The following is a 13,308-nucleotide window of genomic DNA, read 5'->3' on the forward strand; positions in this document are numbered from 1 at the left end:
GGTGGTGAGAAACTTTACAAGAATTGTGGTTAATTAGAAAGATCTGAGTAGATGTAATAGTTCTCGATATTGAAAAGAAAATAGTTATACAATGATTATTGTCCATACAAGTGATAGAAATTTGCTATGATTTATTTTATAAAATTGCATTAATGTTGATTCTGTTATTAGGAGAATTTGCTGGGTTTCTTCAAAATTGAGGTTTTTTTATGTCTTTCTTGGTGATGGTTGCTGAAAAATGTATGCAATAAATGCAAAATAAACTAAAAGAATATGGACTAATCCAAAAAAATGACAATTAGGTTATCATCGCAATGCTAATCAGCACATTGTATGGTTTACTAATGGTGGCTGTAATAGTTGGAACGGCCATTAACATCGCTTCTGAGGGTTTGCTATCCCCTTCAGCGATGTTTCTTACTATGGTCATCTTCCAACTGCTGATAACAGGAATTTTGCACCCCAGAGAGTTTGGTTGTTTGAATTATACTTTGATCTATTATATTTTTGTTCCCTCTACTTACGTGCTGTTAATCATGTACTCTGTTACCAACCTCAATGACATTACTTGGGGCACCAGAGAGATAAAAGCTAAAAAAACTGGAGCGGTAACTACAATACTAATAATTAACATTTTCCTATTCAAGCTGTATAATCATTAATTAATAATGATTTACTGAAACTTATATATTATTAATGAAGTTCAGCAGCATAGTTCATACTTACTGGTGAAATATTTGTTAAATTTGAAATAATCATAATTTTATTGAATAATGGAAGAAATTAATAAAAAATAGTTTAAAATACAATAGATAATGAAATATTTTATTTTACTATTTTGCAATATTAAATTATTAATTATTAAATTATACAGCAGAATTTTTTTCAAATTTGAGCAATGTTTGACTATAAATACGGTCGTAACGATGTGATCATACCTGTTTAAGCATTAACATTGAGATTTTACGATAAGTTACACACTTAATTTTGACAATGATTCTATGAAACTTGAAAAAATATAGATTTTTTTTTTAAGTAAAAAAGTAAATGTCTCGAATTAGTTTTGAGCGTTTATTGTTCTAAAGATTTAAGTATAAACGCATTATCATACGTGGCCCTTCAGCGGTTCACCTGTATTAGCGGGGCTCCTCCGATTTTGTTTAGTTATTTTCTGCCCTAGGATTCATATTTAAAGCGTATACAATTCCCACTCTCTTAAATTACCCACAAGCATCGCCTCTGAGTACAATATTCGAATTTATTTATAATTAAAACTTTGAGAAACAAATGTCGGAAAAAGTGAGTCATTTTTATATTTTTAAAATTAAGAAACATACTTATCGTAGTCATCTCAAGATTTTTAACCATCGAGTATTAATTTCATCCGTCGTTATAATTATAATTATATTAACATCGTGCGATAATCTTCGCGGTTCTTTTTATGAAAGATTTTGTGAATTGCTATATATGGCTACTAATAGCTTATAAAATGTTACCTGGATTATCACGAATAACAAATTATTTAATATTATTCGAAAATATTAATAATAATGTAAATATAGTTAATTCTATTTATAGTCATTGGTATTTCTGGGTTATAAAATATCGTGCAACTGTAGAATTACACATTCCTCACTTACCAATCGTCAAATGGTTTATAATTTGTATATTAACTGATGTTATAAATTATTATAATTTTTCACAAAAATGATGCATCAATATAGGAATTGGAGCAAGAGAAAAAGGAAGCGGAAGAGGCCAAAAGGAAAGCTAAACAAAAGTCGTTATTAGGCTTTTTGCAAAATGGTGCTGGAACTAATGACGATGATCAAGGATCCATCGAGATTTCCCTCGCTGGATTGTTCAAATGTATGCTGTGCACTCATGGAAAACCTTCCGACGAAAAACAACAACTAGTTGCAATAGCTGAGTCTTTAGAGCAGCTTGGAAAACGCTTGGAAAACATTGAAAGGTTTGTTAACAAAACTGGGTCTATCTGAGGCAGAAAGTACAAGGTGATTGAGATCGATAAGGAGCCTCAATACTGAATTTTTTTTTACTTATTGTTAGATAAACTTAATATATAAAATAACGTAATTCTGATATTATGCATTTGAGTAGTTTATTAAGAAATATTTAAGACAGTTAAAGAATAAAAAATTCCATACATTCGAGGCTCTGAAAACGTTTTAAGTGCTAAATTCATGTAAAGAAATTTTTATTTATAAACAAACCAAGAACTAAAATGAGCTTGCAATACAATTAATATATTTTTGCGTGGAGTTCTGTTAATATGTTTTTTAAATTTTATAGATAAAATAAGTTTGTTTTAAAGGACACTCTTCAATTAATTTTATTAACAAAATCATTGAAAATTACGACTGCTTTTAACAAATGGACATTATTTCTATATCAGCCAAATATTTCAGTTAGAGAAAATATTTTATTTGCGTACTCTTAGAACTGTTGATCCACACTCGCACAACTCAACCAGTCGCCGACGAGCTTCTTCGGTTGGTTCTCGCACAGTAGATCCATTGGGGGCGATTGGAGAGGTCGCCGAAGACGATGGATGCCACAGTGATGCAGAAACAGTAACCAGCCAAAATACAGAAGGAAATCGAGAAAATGGCAATTTCCTTTCAAGGCCATATTGGTTAGACGACGATGGACTTAAAAAAGGAGAGATCGATGTTTTATCTCTTCAAGAAGAGCAATTCTGGAAAGATTTACTGGAAAAGTATCTTTATCCTATTGACGAGGACAAAACTGAAAAGGTACAATACTGCAATAGTCTCCATCTCTCTCTCTCTCTCTCTCTCTCTCTCTCTCTCTCTCTTTCTTTCTTTCTTTCATTCATGTTAAAACATTTCCTTTGTTAAGAACTTTAAAATTAATTGTGCCAACCTGAAAAATATATATAGCAACTGAAAAAATGAGCTTATTGTAATATTTTTGTAAGGTAAAAGTTTTACATATATCGTTACAATTATTTCTACCATTTTTATTTCTGGAGAATATGACAGTATGTTATTGTTACGTAAAGGTATGTCTTTATTTTACGTTAAATTAAAGAGAATGTATATACACGGAACAATTATAATTGGTTGCTGGTGTCGATACTATCAATTCTCTAAATAATTTGAAATAAAAACTAAAAAAAAAAATCTTAATTTATAAAAAGATATTTATTCTATTTTTCTATTTTCCTCGATTTTTCAAGTTGGTACAATTTAATCTCAAAATCAACATGGTTCTTAGCAAATATTCATATATGTTTTACATAAAAGTCATTAATACAGTAGAGTCTTATTATAATCAATAACTATATATACACAGTGTAAAGCTTTCGATCGTAAATCTGTAAACTATATTTTATATATAAAAGTACAAATTAGAAAATAAAATAATTGTTATCTTTATCTCATTTTACTGTATAGTTGGTTTTATTTAATTTGGATTAAATAACTATTTCATTAAAAAAGGAATTTGAAAACTGGACCACACCATTCTTTAAATAAATAAGACACAGCGTTTTTTAAAATTATTTATCGGACGAGATAAATATACCTTGTCCTGAATATGGTAACGCGAATGATAAGAGTAAGTGTAAGGAAAGATTCATTTTCTCTTGGCTTCTTACGTTCTCTTTTTAAAGATAAAACATTATTTATTTATCTAAATATCAATAAATTTCAACAATAAAGCGGAATGAAATTAAAATTTCTTTGACTAATTATTTAATTATATTTTTCTAAAGAGCTTATAGTTATCAGTTGAACCATCGAAAACTTTATATTGTGTTATAAGCTTACCAGTTAAATCGCACCACAGTATAAATTTAAGAATTTACTTATCTCCAAACTTCTATACAAGAAATTAATTTTTTGCCAAGGACTTCTTAAAGTTTAAATTAAGACAAGCTTTATTAAAAGAGCCTGCGGACAAATTTATATTTCTTATATATAAGGAGATAAACGTTTGTACGCCTTTCTAGTCTGAAGTGATTTAAGTGGAACACTCTATAGAAACCTTTAGAGAAAGAAGTTCTAGGTGATATTGGAAAGGATATGTTATAAGGTATTCCAATCCCTCAAAATTAGATTACGAACTTGTATTCTTGAGAAGTTAAGGTGTCAAAAAATAATTAAAGATAATGGATGAAGATAAACTGTAGGAATGAAAGAATTTAGAAAGAAAGTAATGGTTGAAGACTTGATTTGTTTAGGGGGGGGCAGTTGTATGTAGCACTGTTTCCTAATATGATGATTAAAATTTGTATACCATTGAAGTATTTAATGTGTATATTCTTTTCCTTAGTAGAATTATAATTAAAGGATAATATATTTATATTAGTGGAAAAAAAGAAAATTATTCACTCACAAAAACATACCCTTTGGCCTTCATTTTATTTTGCTAATATGTAGCATTACTATAATGTTGAGTGGAATTTTAAAAATAAATTAATTTCTCAATGTTATTAATTTTCTTGATATTCTTAAACTTCTGGCCTTCCTAGCTATCATAAAATTATATTTTACTCCCATTTTATGGTAGTAAAAAGTTTTTTTTTAATTCTTAAATCTACGAAAATATTTTTAAAATCTTAAAGAATTTCAGAAAGAATTCTTGTTTTTTACTGACACGAAATAGAGTTTCAAAACTCTTCTAAAAGAGTTTTTCATCGTAGCTAGACTCGTAACTTCTCAAGATATGTGGTTTGTCTGTCACGTAATTTTGACAGATTTTAAGATCTTAAAGCATAAACTTTTTACACTATAACAAAATGGTTTTCAATATCGTTAAAATGACCGAATTTTCTATTGTAACAGCTTTTTCGTATAAGTTAGATACGTTTAGCCTCCAAGTTTAAATGCACATGAATTTTCTCACTCTAAAGGTACTTATAATAAAACTTTATTTTATCCATAATTCATCTTTCACCACTCATCCAATGAAATCTTAATATATGTTCTAATAATTTTTATTCTAGCTTCAAACTACGTTTTAAACTATTCTATAAAATATCGGTTTAACGACTAAATATTAATTTCGTTTGTTACTAGAGAGAAAAATCAGTTGAAGATTTATTAATTTGAGAGAGGTGCGAGTCTTCCTCTTATTTTTTAACGTTTTTTTTTTAATTTTTGAGTTTGCAAATAACGATGTCATTTTATATTGGATGTTATTTTATGTAGACTGCTTTGATTCCTCAAGAATCCATCTATTAAATCACGTATAAGCTTATTCTTCTTTATTTAAGCGCTACTTTCATTATATATTCTAAATAACAAATAATTTAAATAATGGGAATGTTTTAATCCGTTTAATTTACACTTCGAAATGATAATTTTAAAGTCAAACAGCGTTTTGTGGGCCCCGCGAATACAATTAGTTGCCATATTATTTTGCTATTTGCAATTTATTGATAAAAATTGTATTAGAATATGCCAGAATTCTTGCATCAAATATTCCAAACTGTTTTCTTTTAAAAATTAGTAGTTTTTCGGGTGTTAAATTTAGAAAGATATATAATCTTTTATAACAGAATCGACTTGGCATCGAATTTCCACAATCTAAAAGCACTGCCTTCTAACTTGATGCCATTTTTAAGTAAAAAACATAAATCATAATTAAAAACGTCATAAATATCCTATTCGACTTTTAAAATGACTAAATTTGCAATGAAAAATTTGTATAGGTAATTTTGAACTATGTGATGCCCTTTAAGGGTCATCATCTTTCTCTGTTCATTCTTTTAGTCCCACAACAACGAAAAAATGCGGGTGACGTCAAATGAAAATAATATAGACATAATTTTCTTATCATTATTAAAAAATATAAATAAATAATAGAATTTTTATAGTCATTAAAAAGCGCAGCACAAATTCAATTTTCAAAAGCACTATCCAAAATGCAGAGCTATAAAATATCTCTAAAGTCCTATGGATCCACAGCAAACTCAATGAGTAAAATAATATTTTTTGGATTTTTTAAAATGGAGTTTTGTAGCAGCATTTATGAGCTTTTACTGAATCAAGCAATCCTAAAAATAATTAAATCCAATGAGAAACAACACCGTTATGTGCAAACTCGTTTCTGATGGTTTGAGTGATCTATATATCAATGTCGATCCATGATCTATTTGAGGGGAAAATTATATTTACAGTCTACACAAAAAGTTTACAGTCAAATTTATTAAAAGCATTCATTATTATTATTATTATGAATTAATAAATATGATTTTATTAAAGTTTTCATTTGAATGAAATTTAACGAAAAATTGCTACTACTTGCATCAGGCTCGAATAGCTAAAGATCTGAAGGACCTGCGCGACCAGAGTGTCTTTGCATTCTTTATGATGAACGCCCTCTTCGTCCTCATCGTCTTTCTACTCCAGCTAAACAAAGATTTGTTACACGTCAAATGGCCCTTCGGTATCAAGACGAACATTACCTATGACGAAAGTTCCCTAGAGGTAAAGACCGCTCCGTGAGGCTCACTGCCTGGCATATATTTTACCCCCCCCCCCCCCCCCCCAAGCAACCTCAACCCATAAAATTAAATCATCATTCATTCATCCTTTGACATTGCATTTTTAAATTAGCTTTATATCATCTTTCATTTATCGTCCTTTAGCTTCTTTTACTCCACATATACTTTATATGTATTTATATATATCTTCATACATTCATCATCACAATTAATTATTTCATACTCAAAAAATCATCTTCATTCGTCATATAATTCTTAACCATCTCGCATTGTTCGACGTTCAAATCCCTCAACGATGGCCTATATTTTGTTGCTACCACGTGATCATTTTTTTACCTTTACCATCGATTGCCAGGACCAGTGGACACCACACGGAGCTTTTCTATTCGATTCTAATAAATATTCTCTTTTCTTTCTTTTCACCAATTTTTCTACATGGAATGTCCGAGCAGGCCAGAGTCGCCGCTGACTTGATAGAGCTTCGCAACAAGAGCGTCTTTGCATTTTTAATGTTCAATGCCTTGTTCGTTCTGATCGTATTCTTGCTACAGCTGAACAAAGACCAACTACACGTGATCTGGCCACTGGGAGTCAAGACGAACATCACCTATATCGAGGAGACATCGGAGGTATCCGAATTTCCCGGATAAAACAAAGCAACAATGTTCTCTCACATGGACTTATCTGTATTTTACCAAAGGGACTAACACGCTGACGTGCCTCGTTGATCTTAAACAAATTTTTATTTCAATCTTGCACTACTGATTCATTACAACCCCATCGTGTTTCAATTACATATATTGAACAGAAACATTAAATTAAAAAGTTTATTTAATTTTGAAAATCTTATAAAAGAAATAAATTATATGTATAATTACACTTTACATACACTATGCTTAATGTTAGACATGTTCTTAAAATGTTGTAACATGCCAAATTAAGTCTGGGGGTAGTTCGGGAATACCAGTTTGATAATAGTATTTTTATTTATTGTAAGTATTATATATTGGGATAAATGTCTCAATAGCGTAAGAACTATACGTATATTAGAGAAATATCGTAGAAATGAATTTTGGCTTAAAAATTTATTAGTGGTTTTTAATAGAAAAAGATAAATTATTGATAAATGGAAAACGATGCACATCAGCCAATATTAACGAAGTTGCACCTGCTCGACTTATTAGATAATATAGGGATGAATGAGCATTTGTCTGTTTTAATAATAAGGGTACGAGGAATACATTAATATCCTTGCACAGATGATCCTGGAAGCTGATGGGTGCAGAATGTCCACTGGAGAAATCCACGGGGGATCGATAATAACAATATAACTTATCAATGTTTATCTCCCTTTTCCATTTAATTGTACAGTTGAAAAATAAACACAACATTCACACAATCACACAGGCGCACGCGCCTTTAAATAAATACTACTTGTAAATATCCATATTCTCTAGTAGTTTTTCCACTGTACAAAATATATTTTAAAATTATTACAGACGCTGTAATATTGGAGTAACACCCTTAATTTTATAGGGACTCCAACAAAATTGGCATATAAATTATTTTTAATTTTTCTTTTTTTTCTAGGAAGCCACGAAAAAATTTTTTTTTTTTTATTTTTTTATTTTGGACTATAGTATTTCAAACATTTATTATGTCTTTAAACAAAATTTTATCTCATCCCGATATATTTTATTATAATTTGTTTATGTAAGTCTGATATACTATTTCAAAGTCTAATTGCCTGCTGAAAGAGGATAGTTTTAGAGAAAGAAAAAATCATACCTAACTCTGACATGCACTGTGTTATGTGTGGAAAATATTGAGCACCACTAACCTTTAGGTGGATGCTTTTCACTTATCTTGTTTGTATATTTATTGCAGGGGTATATTAATATCTAGAGATATACCGAAAGTTAATAAATAAGAAATTATAAAATCCTTTCGTAACAGCCACTTTTATTATCGTAAATTATTAATAAATAATGAATATATTGGCATTAAGGTAGATCTTTAATTAAACCAAAATTTTGAAATAAAGTTATTTTTCACAACTTATAGTTCAAAGTAAATTGAATTATAAAAAAAACTTGAAGTAAATTAATGAGAACTTAAAGTACATAGCTTCTTAATCGAAAAGATGCAATTAATAAATACTTTTCATCTTCTAAGAAATAAATATATCAAGGAAAATAATAGTGTCCCAATTTCTGAAAAGCAGAAGTACAATTTAAACTATTCCAATTCACAGAAGTTTATTTTCATACAATAGGTCAGCCTTCATTTATAATATTTAATATAAAGAAAATCCACTTTGTGGTTTATAATTTTGTATTTATTTTTTTAAAAACGTATATAACGTTTACGTTATGTCCTATTTTACTACCGATGAAATCTGGCCCTAAACGATAGATCTACCTTAATTTGCTTTGTGCAATTAATTCAGATAAATTGTTGAAAGTACATATGGTATACCCTGCATATAAATATATGGACAATCATAACTTACCGGAAGTAATGTCTGCACTTGTGAATAACGAAAATATTGACTGTTCTTAACGTTAATGCAGATATTGCTAAACTGTACATTTCCGGTCTGATAACGGGAAACTGTGAACAATATGGCAATGTGCATGAAATCTCAAAATTGTCAAGCTAACATAGACGCCTTGATAGACTTCTAGATCGTAGCTGGAGCAATCAGAAATTTATTATAATGAACAAAAGAGACCATTTTTTTTAACGAAAATGGCCTTTAACAGTATTATCTAGTTTTCGTTTAAATTATGTTAAATAAAAGAACGTTGAAAAATTCTCCTTACTCCAGCTTTGCTTAGCGCATTAAGCATAATTATTGTAATTTAAAATAATGTTTAATTAATTCCATCTATTTTACAGGTACACATTACTAAAGAATACCTTCAACTGGAACCTATCGGATTGGTATTTGTATTCTTTTTTGCATTAATATTGGTGATTCAGTTCACTGCTATGTTGTTTCACCGGTTTGGAACACTTGCTCACATTCTGGCAAGTACCACTCTTGACTGGTATTGCTTTAAGAAGGTAAGCTTTTTAAATGTTTTTCTAAAGTTTCATTTAGACTAAAAAAATGTCTGTGCATATATAATACACAGATTAGTTCGACATCCAATGCCCAAGTGTGTCAAAATTTACACATAAAAAAATATTTTAGTCTATACATACCTAATGTAGAATTAGATATCAGGATGCTCGTGAGAGTCCCGCCTCAAGTTGTAAACATGAAGCTACACGTGAAGAGACATCGTGTATATTCTATTCTTCACAGACACCCGATTTTAAAATCCCTTTAACAAACAGCTACAACCTTTTTAATAATATCTCTAACATAATGTTTAGGATAAATATAATTTGCAAGTACTAAACATGAAATATAATAATGTAAAAGGATCAGTCACTACTGTACATATGGTCGAAAAGGATAAAAAAACTAGTTATTTGAAACTTACAGTCAAAAGATTTGTCAGAGGAAGCATTGTTGTCCAAGCATGCGGTAGAAATAGTAAGGGATCTTCAGAGGCTGGATGGAATGGAGGGCGATTACGACGAGGGTAGCGGAAGTGGTCCAGGAAGAAGAAAGACGATCAGAAACCTGGAAAAGAGCAGAAGAAAAACTCAAGCTATCAATACCCTCGATGTTGCCTTCCGTCAACGTTTCTTCAGCATGCAAGAAGGAAATGGTACAGATATTAAGAAATTTACCATCTTTTTTCTAAATACAAATAAGTCCAGCATGTTCAATATAAAAGAAATTTACAAAGATAAAAGTCTGCAAATACTCTTATGCGTTATTTCAAATGAAAATTAAATAGTGTTGAAACTGATTTATATTATAATTGCAGGTCTACCCAGAAACATGTCGACACGACGATCTACCAAGGCTTTCAAAGCTTTTGAAGGTCGTCGTAATAGTATCATGGCAATGAGGAAAAAGTCTCAAATGCAAACCTTAGGAGCCAATAATATCTATGGGGCGCCTGGTAATCCTTTGGGGATTCATTGTCGACCGTCGAGGAGTAGCCAGATATCCGTCAAGGACGTTTTCGAAAATCATGCAGGACACACCAATGCAGGATACGAAGGCGATGAGAGTCCTGCCAATAGTCTTAGACTTCAAACACTTAATCAAGTTACCTGGCGAGATCCAAATGCCAATATAAGAGGGGATCATTCTTCCACCAACCCATAAGCACTGCAATTTGTAAATACTTAAGATTTTCCTTGCTCTTTTAAGTATAAGACGCGATTGAAAATATTCTTCTAAAGAAGTTCTTCTTCAGGTTCCTGGCTGATCACCCTAAAAAGATCTTTTTATTAAAAGACTAAGTAAGAGATTCTTCCAGAGATTTAGTTGTTTTTAAGGCTGTTAGGAGCAGTAAGTAATATCTATGTGCTTACTAATTCTGAAAATTAAGATTTTTTGTATTTCTCTGTTTTTACTATTATTACCATTTCACTTAAATTCACTACATTGTATTTTAAAATTGAATTTGATTCTCGTTTACTAAACTTTAAGCAAAAGTTCACTTTCAAACATTTCATAAAGAAACTTGCATAAACACTGCTTAAAATTCCACTAATATTCTTAAATAGCATTGGAAGATCATTACTATTGGATAGGGCCACTTAATAAAAGGAGCAAAGAGATAAGACTCCAATAGAAGACTGTAGAACCAACTGAAAATGGTCGATAAAAGAGTGCAGTTGAAAACTGTGCTCAAATAAAAAATACAGGAAATGTATTCTTCAATTGAAAAGATCAAAGGTGTTCCATATTAAGTATAAACTGCCTGAAAAGGTAGCTTGAGATTAAACCCTTTTAAGTGACAAATCGCTAATTGTATTATAATGAAACTGAAAATAGTTTCATTATAAGGAATACATATAAAATATTTAAATATTATATTTATGTAGGATTACGTATTATAAATTTCGCAATAATGCGACTCTACGCTTACCCTTACTCTATACTCCCTATGTGATACCAACTGTATTTAAATTAAAATAATGTATGTGTGCCCGTACATAATTGTACATTTAAGTATAAGAGACTACCATCGAGTACGAATCATTTTTATGCAAAGTACATTAAACAAAATAAATATTAGCTAATAGAATGAATTAAAACAATTTAGTTCTGTGTTTTTACTTTTATACTATCCGTATCATTCAAGTTTAGATCATTATTCCACAACTGCCAGTCATATGTGGACCATCGATAAAAATGAATTTTATTGAATTATAGCATATTAATAAGCTTATAATAATTTCTTTTTTTTTTTAATTTAGAATATTTTATGAACACAGTGATTCTGTCACAAGTATAACATAAATTATCATCAAATAATCATTAATGGTACGTTGCAAAGTCCAACCCTGATAAAATCCTTCACTTGGTAAAACAAAGTTTACAAGAATATAAGGGAAACCAGCTAATAAACAATAATTGTCATTTTTCCACCATCTGCATATAAAAATTAGTAACTCATTATTGGTAGCAAACATAATTCAAAAAATTCTTTGATAAAATTTTTCATACGCAACAAATTCCAATGCAAAGAACCATAAAACTTTGATTATATCTTCAGAAATTTCAAAAGAAATGTAATCATTCAATAAACAATAACATTCAGCCATCCAATTATGATTCTGTAAATATAAAAATATGTTTTAACTTTCAGATCTATTACTGTAAAAATTCATTGGTCTTTTTATAATGTTAAAGTAAACAAACAGAATTGTATAAACCTCTTCTTGCTCAACTATTCTTTGCATCACTTGATATACATCAAAAAAACAGATTCCTAAAGTTATAAAACTTCCAGTAATATAAAATCCATTGTGATAAAAAAGTGAGCAAGCAATACTAGTAGTGCAGGTAATCCTTAAAATTTCGTCTATTAAATTTACTCTTAATCCATTTTTTTCCTCTTCCTCTTCTATTAATAAAGGATTGATTGCTAAAAAAGGCAAAATTAACAATATTCCACGTTATTAAAAATAATCTTTTTCTAAGATCGTTTACTCCAATAAGTGTACACTTACTATATTTATTAATAAATACTTTATAAATAATAGTAACGCAGGACCGTACTCCAACCAATACTAAACCGATAGAACCAATAACCAAGTGTGGTACAAACTTTGTATATTTCTTGTACGTGTATTTTTGTAACGAATATATAGAAAATCCAGACATAAAAAGAAGGTAACTACTTGATATAATGCATTCAGGAATCATAACAGATTATCCAAAAATATTTTTTTTTTATAATTATTATTATAACAGTTGAGTTCGACGACAGCTTTGGCACTGTTTCTGAAATTTCTTAATTCTAATTAGTTTTGATTTCTGTGATCAGTCCTGTCTCCTGACAGTCCTGACCGTCCTGACCCAAATAACCTAATTAATACTTCGGATTTTGGATGCACGTGATACACCTACAAAGCACTTCGAAATTCCGAAGTCTGATCATCCGACATCCGAATCATCCGATCGATCCGACGGTATTCGCTATGTGCACACCTACACATTGGTAGTCTGGTAAGGATGTGTAGTGATGCATATGCATAATATCAGCGCTGACTGTCGGTAAATTTTGTCATTTTTGCCGGACTTTTTTTGTTTATGTATATTGCTACACATTCTTACCTGACTGCCAACGTGTAGGTGTGCACATAGCGAATACCGAAAACCTCCGATTCCGATTCCAATTCCAATTTCCAATGAACTTTCTCCCCAGCTTTCCCCATAATTTCCTTTCATT

At 30.1% G+C, this 13,308-nt stretch overlaps 2 protein-coding genes and 1 long non-coding RNA gene across 10 annotated transcripts in view; 1 reads left to right on the forward strand and 2 right to left on the reverse strand.

Annotated features, from left to right (window-relative positions):
* Positions 1 to 11,769, forward strand: part of kkv (hyaluronan synthase-like protein kkv) — a 46,784-nt gene extending 35,015 nt beyond the window's left edge. For 2 of the 5 annotated variants that reach the window (XM_066732830.1, XM_066732832.1), the window contains 6 exons: positions 1,725 to 1,972; positions 2,462 to 2,777; positions 6,949 to 7,125; positions 9,398 to 9,565; positions 9,993 to 10,221; positions 10,384 to 11,769. In XM_066732830.1, the coding sequence (XP_066588927.1) occupies positions 1,725 to 1,972; positions 2,462 to 2,777; positions 6,949 to 7,125; positions 9,398 to 9,565; positions 9,993 to 10,221; positions 10,384 to 10,730 (1,485 nt within the window). In that variant the 3' untranslated portion in view covers positions 10,731 to 11,769. Of the gene's footprint in view, positions 1 to 302; positions 609 to 1,724; positions 1,973 to 2,461; positions 2,778 to 6,302; positions 6,480 to 6,948; positions 7,126 to 9,397; positions 9,566 to 9,992; positions 10,222 to 10,383 lie in introns of all 5 variants that reach the window. The other 3 variants (XM_066732828.1, XM_066732829.1, XM_066732827.1) reach the window with 3 other exon arrangements.
* LOC136776905 (uncharacterized) lies at positions 9,458 to 10,130 on the reverse strand. The gene is made up of 3 exons (XR_010823172.1): positions 9,991 to 10,130; positions 9,707 to 9,841; positions 9,458 to 9,555 (listed from the first exon to the last, which is right to left on the reverse strand). It is a non-coding gene; the product is annotated as an uncharacterized lncRNA (long non-coding RNA).
* A 59-nt stretch (positions 11,770 to 11,828) lies between the features above and the next one.
* LOC136776904 (uncharacterized) lies at positions 11,829 to 13,242 on the reverse strand. 4 transcript variants are annotated; one of them, XM_066732837.1, is made up of 5 exons: positions 12,983 to 13,242; positions 12,587 to 12,860; positions 12,290 to 12,501; positions 12,081 to 12,190; positions 11,829 to 12,005 (listed from the first exon to the last, which is right to left on the reverse strand). In XM_066732837.1, exons 2-5 carry the CDS (start codon positions 12,780 to 12,782, stop codon positions 11,837 to 11,839), a joined length of 687 nt encoding a protein of 228 aa, XP_066588934.1. In that variant the 5' UTR covers positions 12,783 to 12,860; positions 12,983 to 13,242; the 3' UTR covers positions 11,829 to 11,836. The 4 variants fall into 4 exon arrangements, with proteins under 4 accessions (XP_066588934.1, XP_066588933.1, XP_066588932.1 ...); XM_066732836.1 differs by having other exon boundaries at positions 12,956 to 13,242; XM_066732835.1 differs by having other exon boundaries at positions 12,587 to 13,067; positions 13,194 to 13,234.
* Positions 13,243 to 13,308: the final 66 nt, after the last annotated feature.

The sequence above is a fragment of the Prorops nasuta genome, unplaced genomic scaffold (assembly GCF_024137725.1).
Source record: "Prorops nasuta isolate Cenicafe-Biocafe unplaced genomic scaffold, Cenicafe_Pnas_1.2 PNAS00010, whole genome shotgun sequence".
NCBI lineage: Eukaryota > Metazoa > Arthropoda > Insecta > Hymenoptera > Bethylidae > Prorops > Prorops nasuta.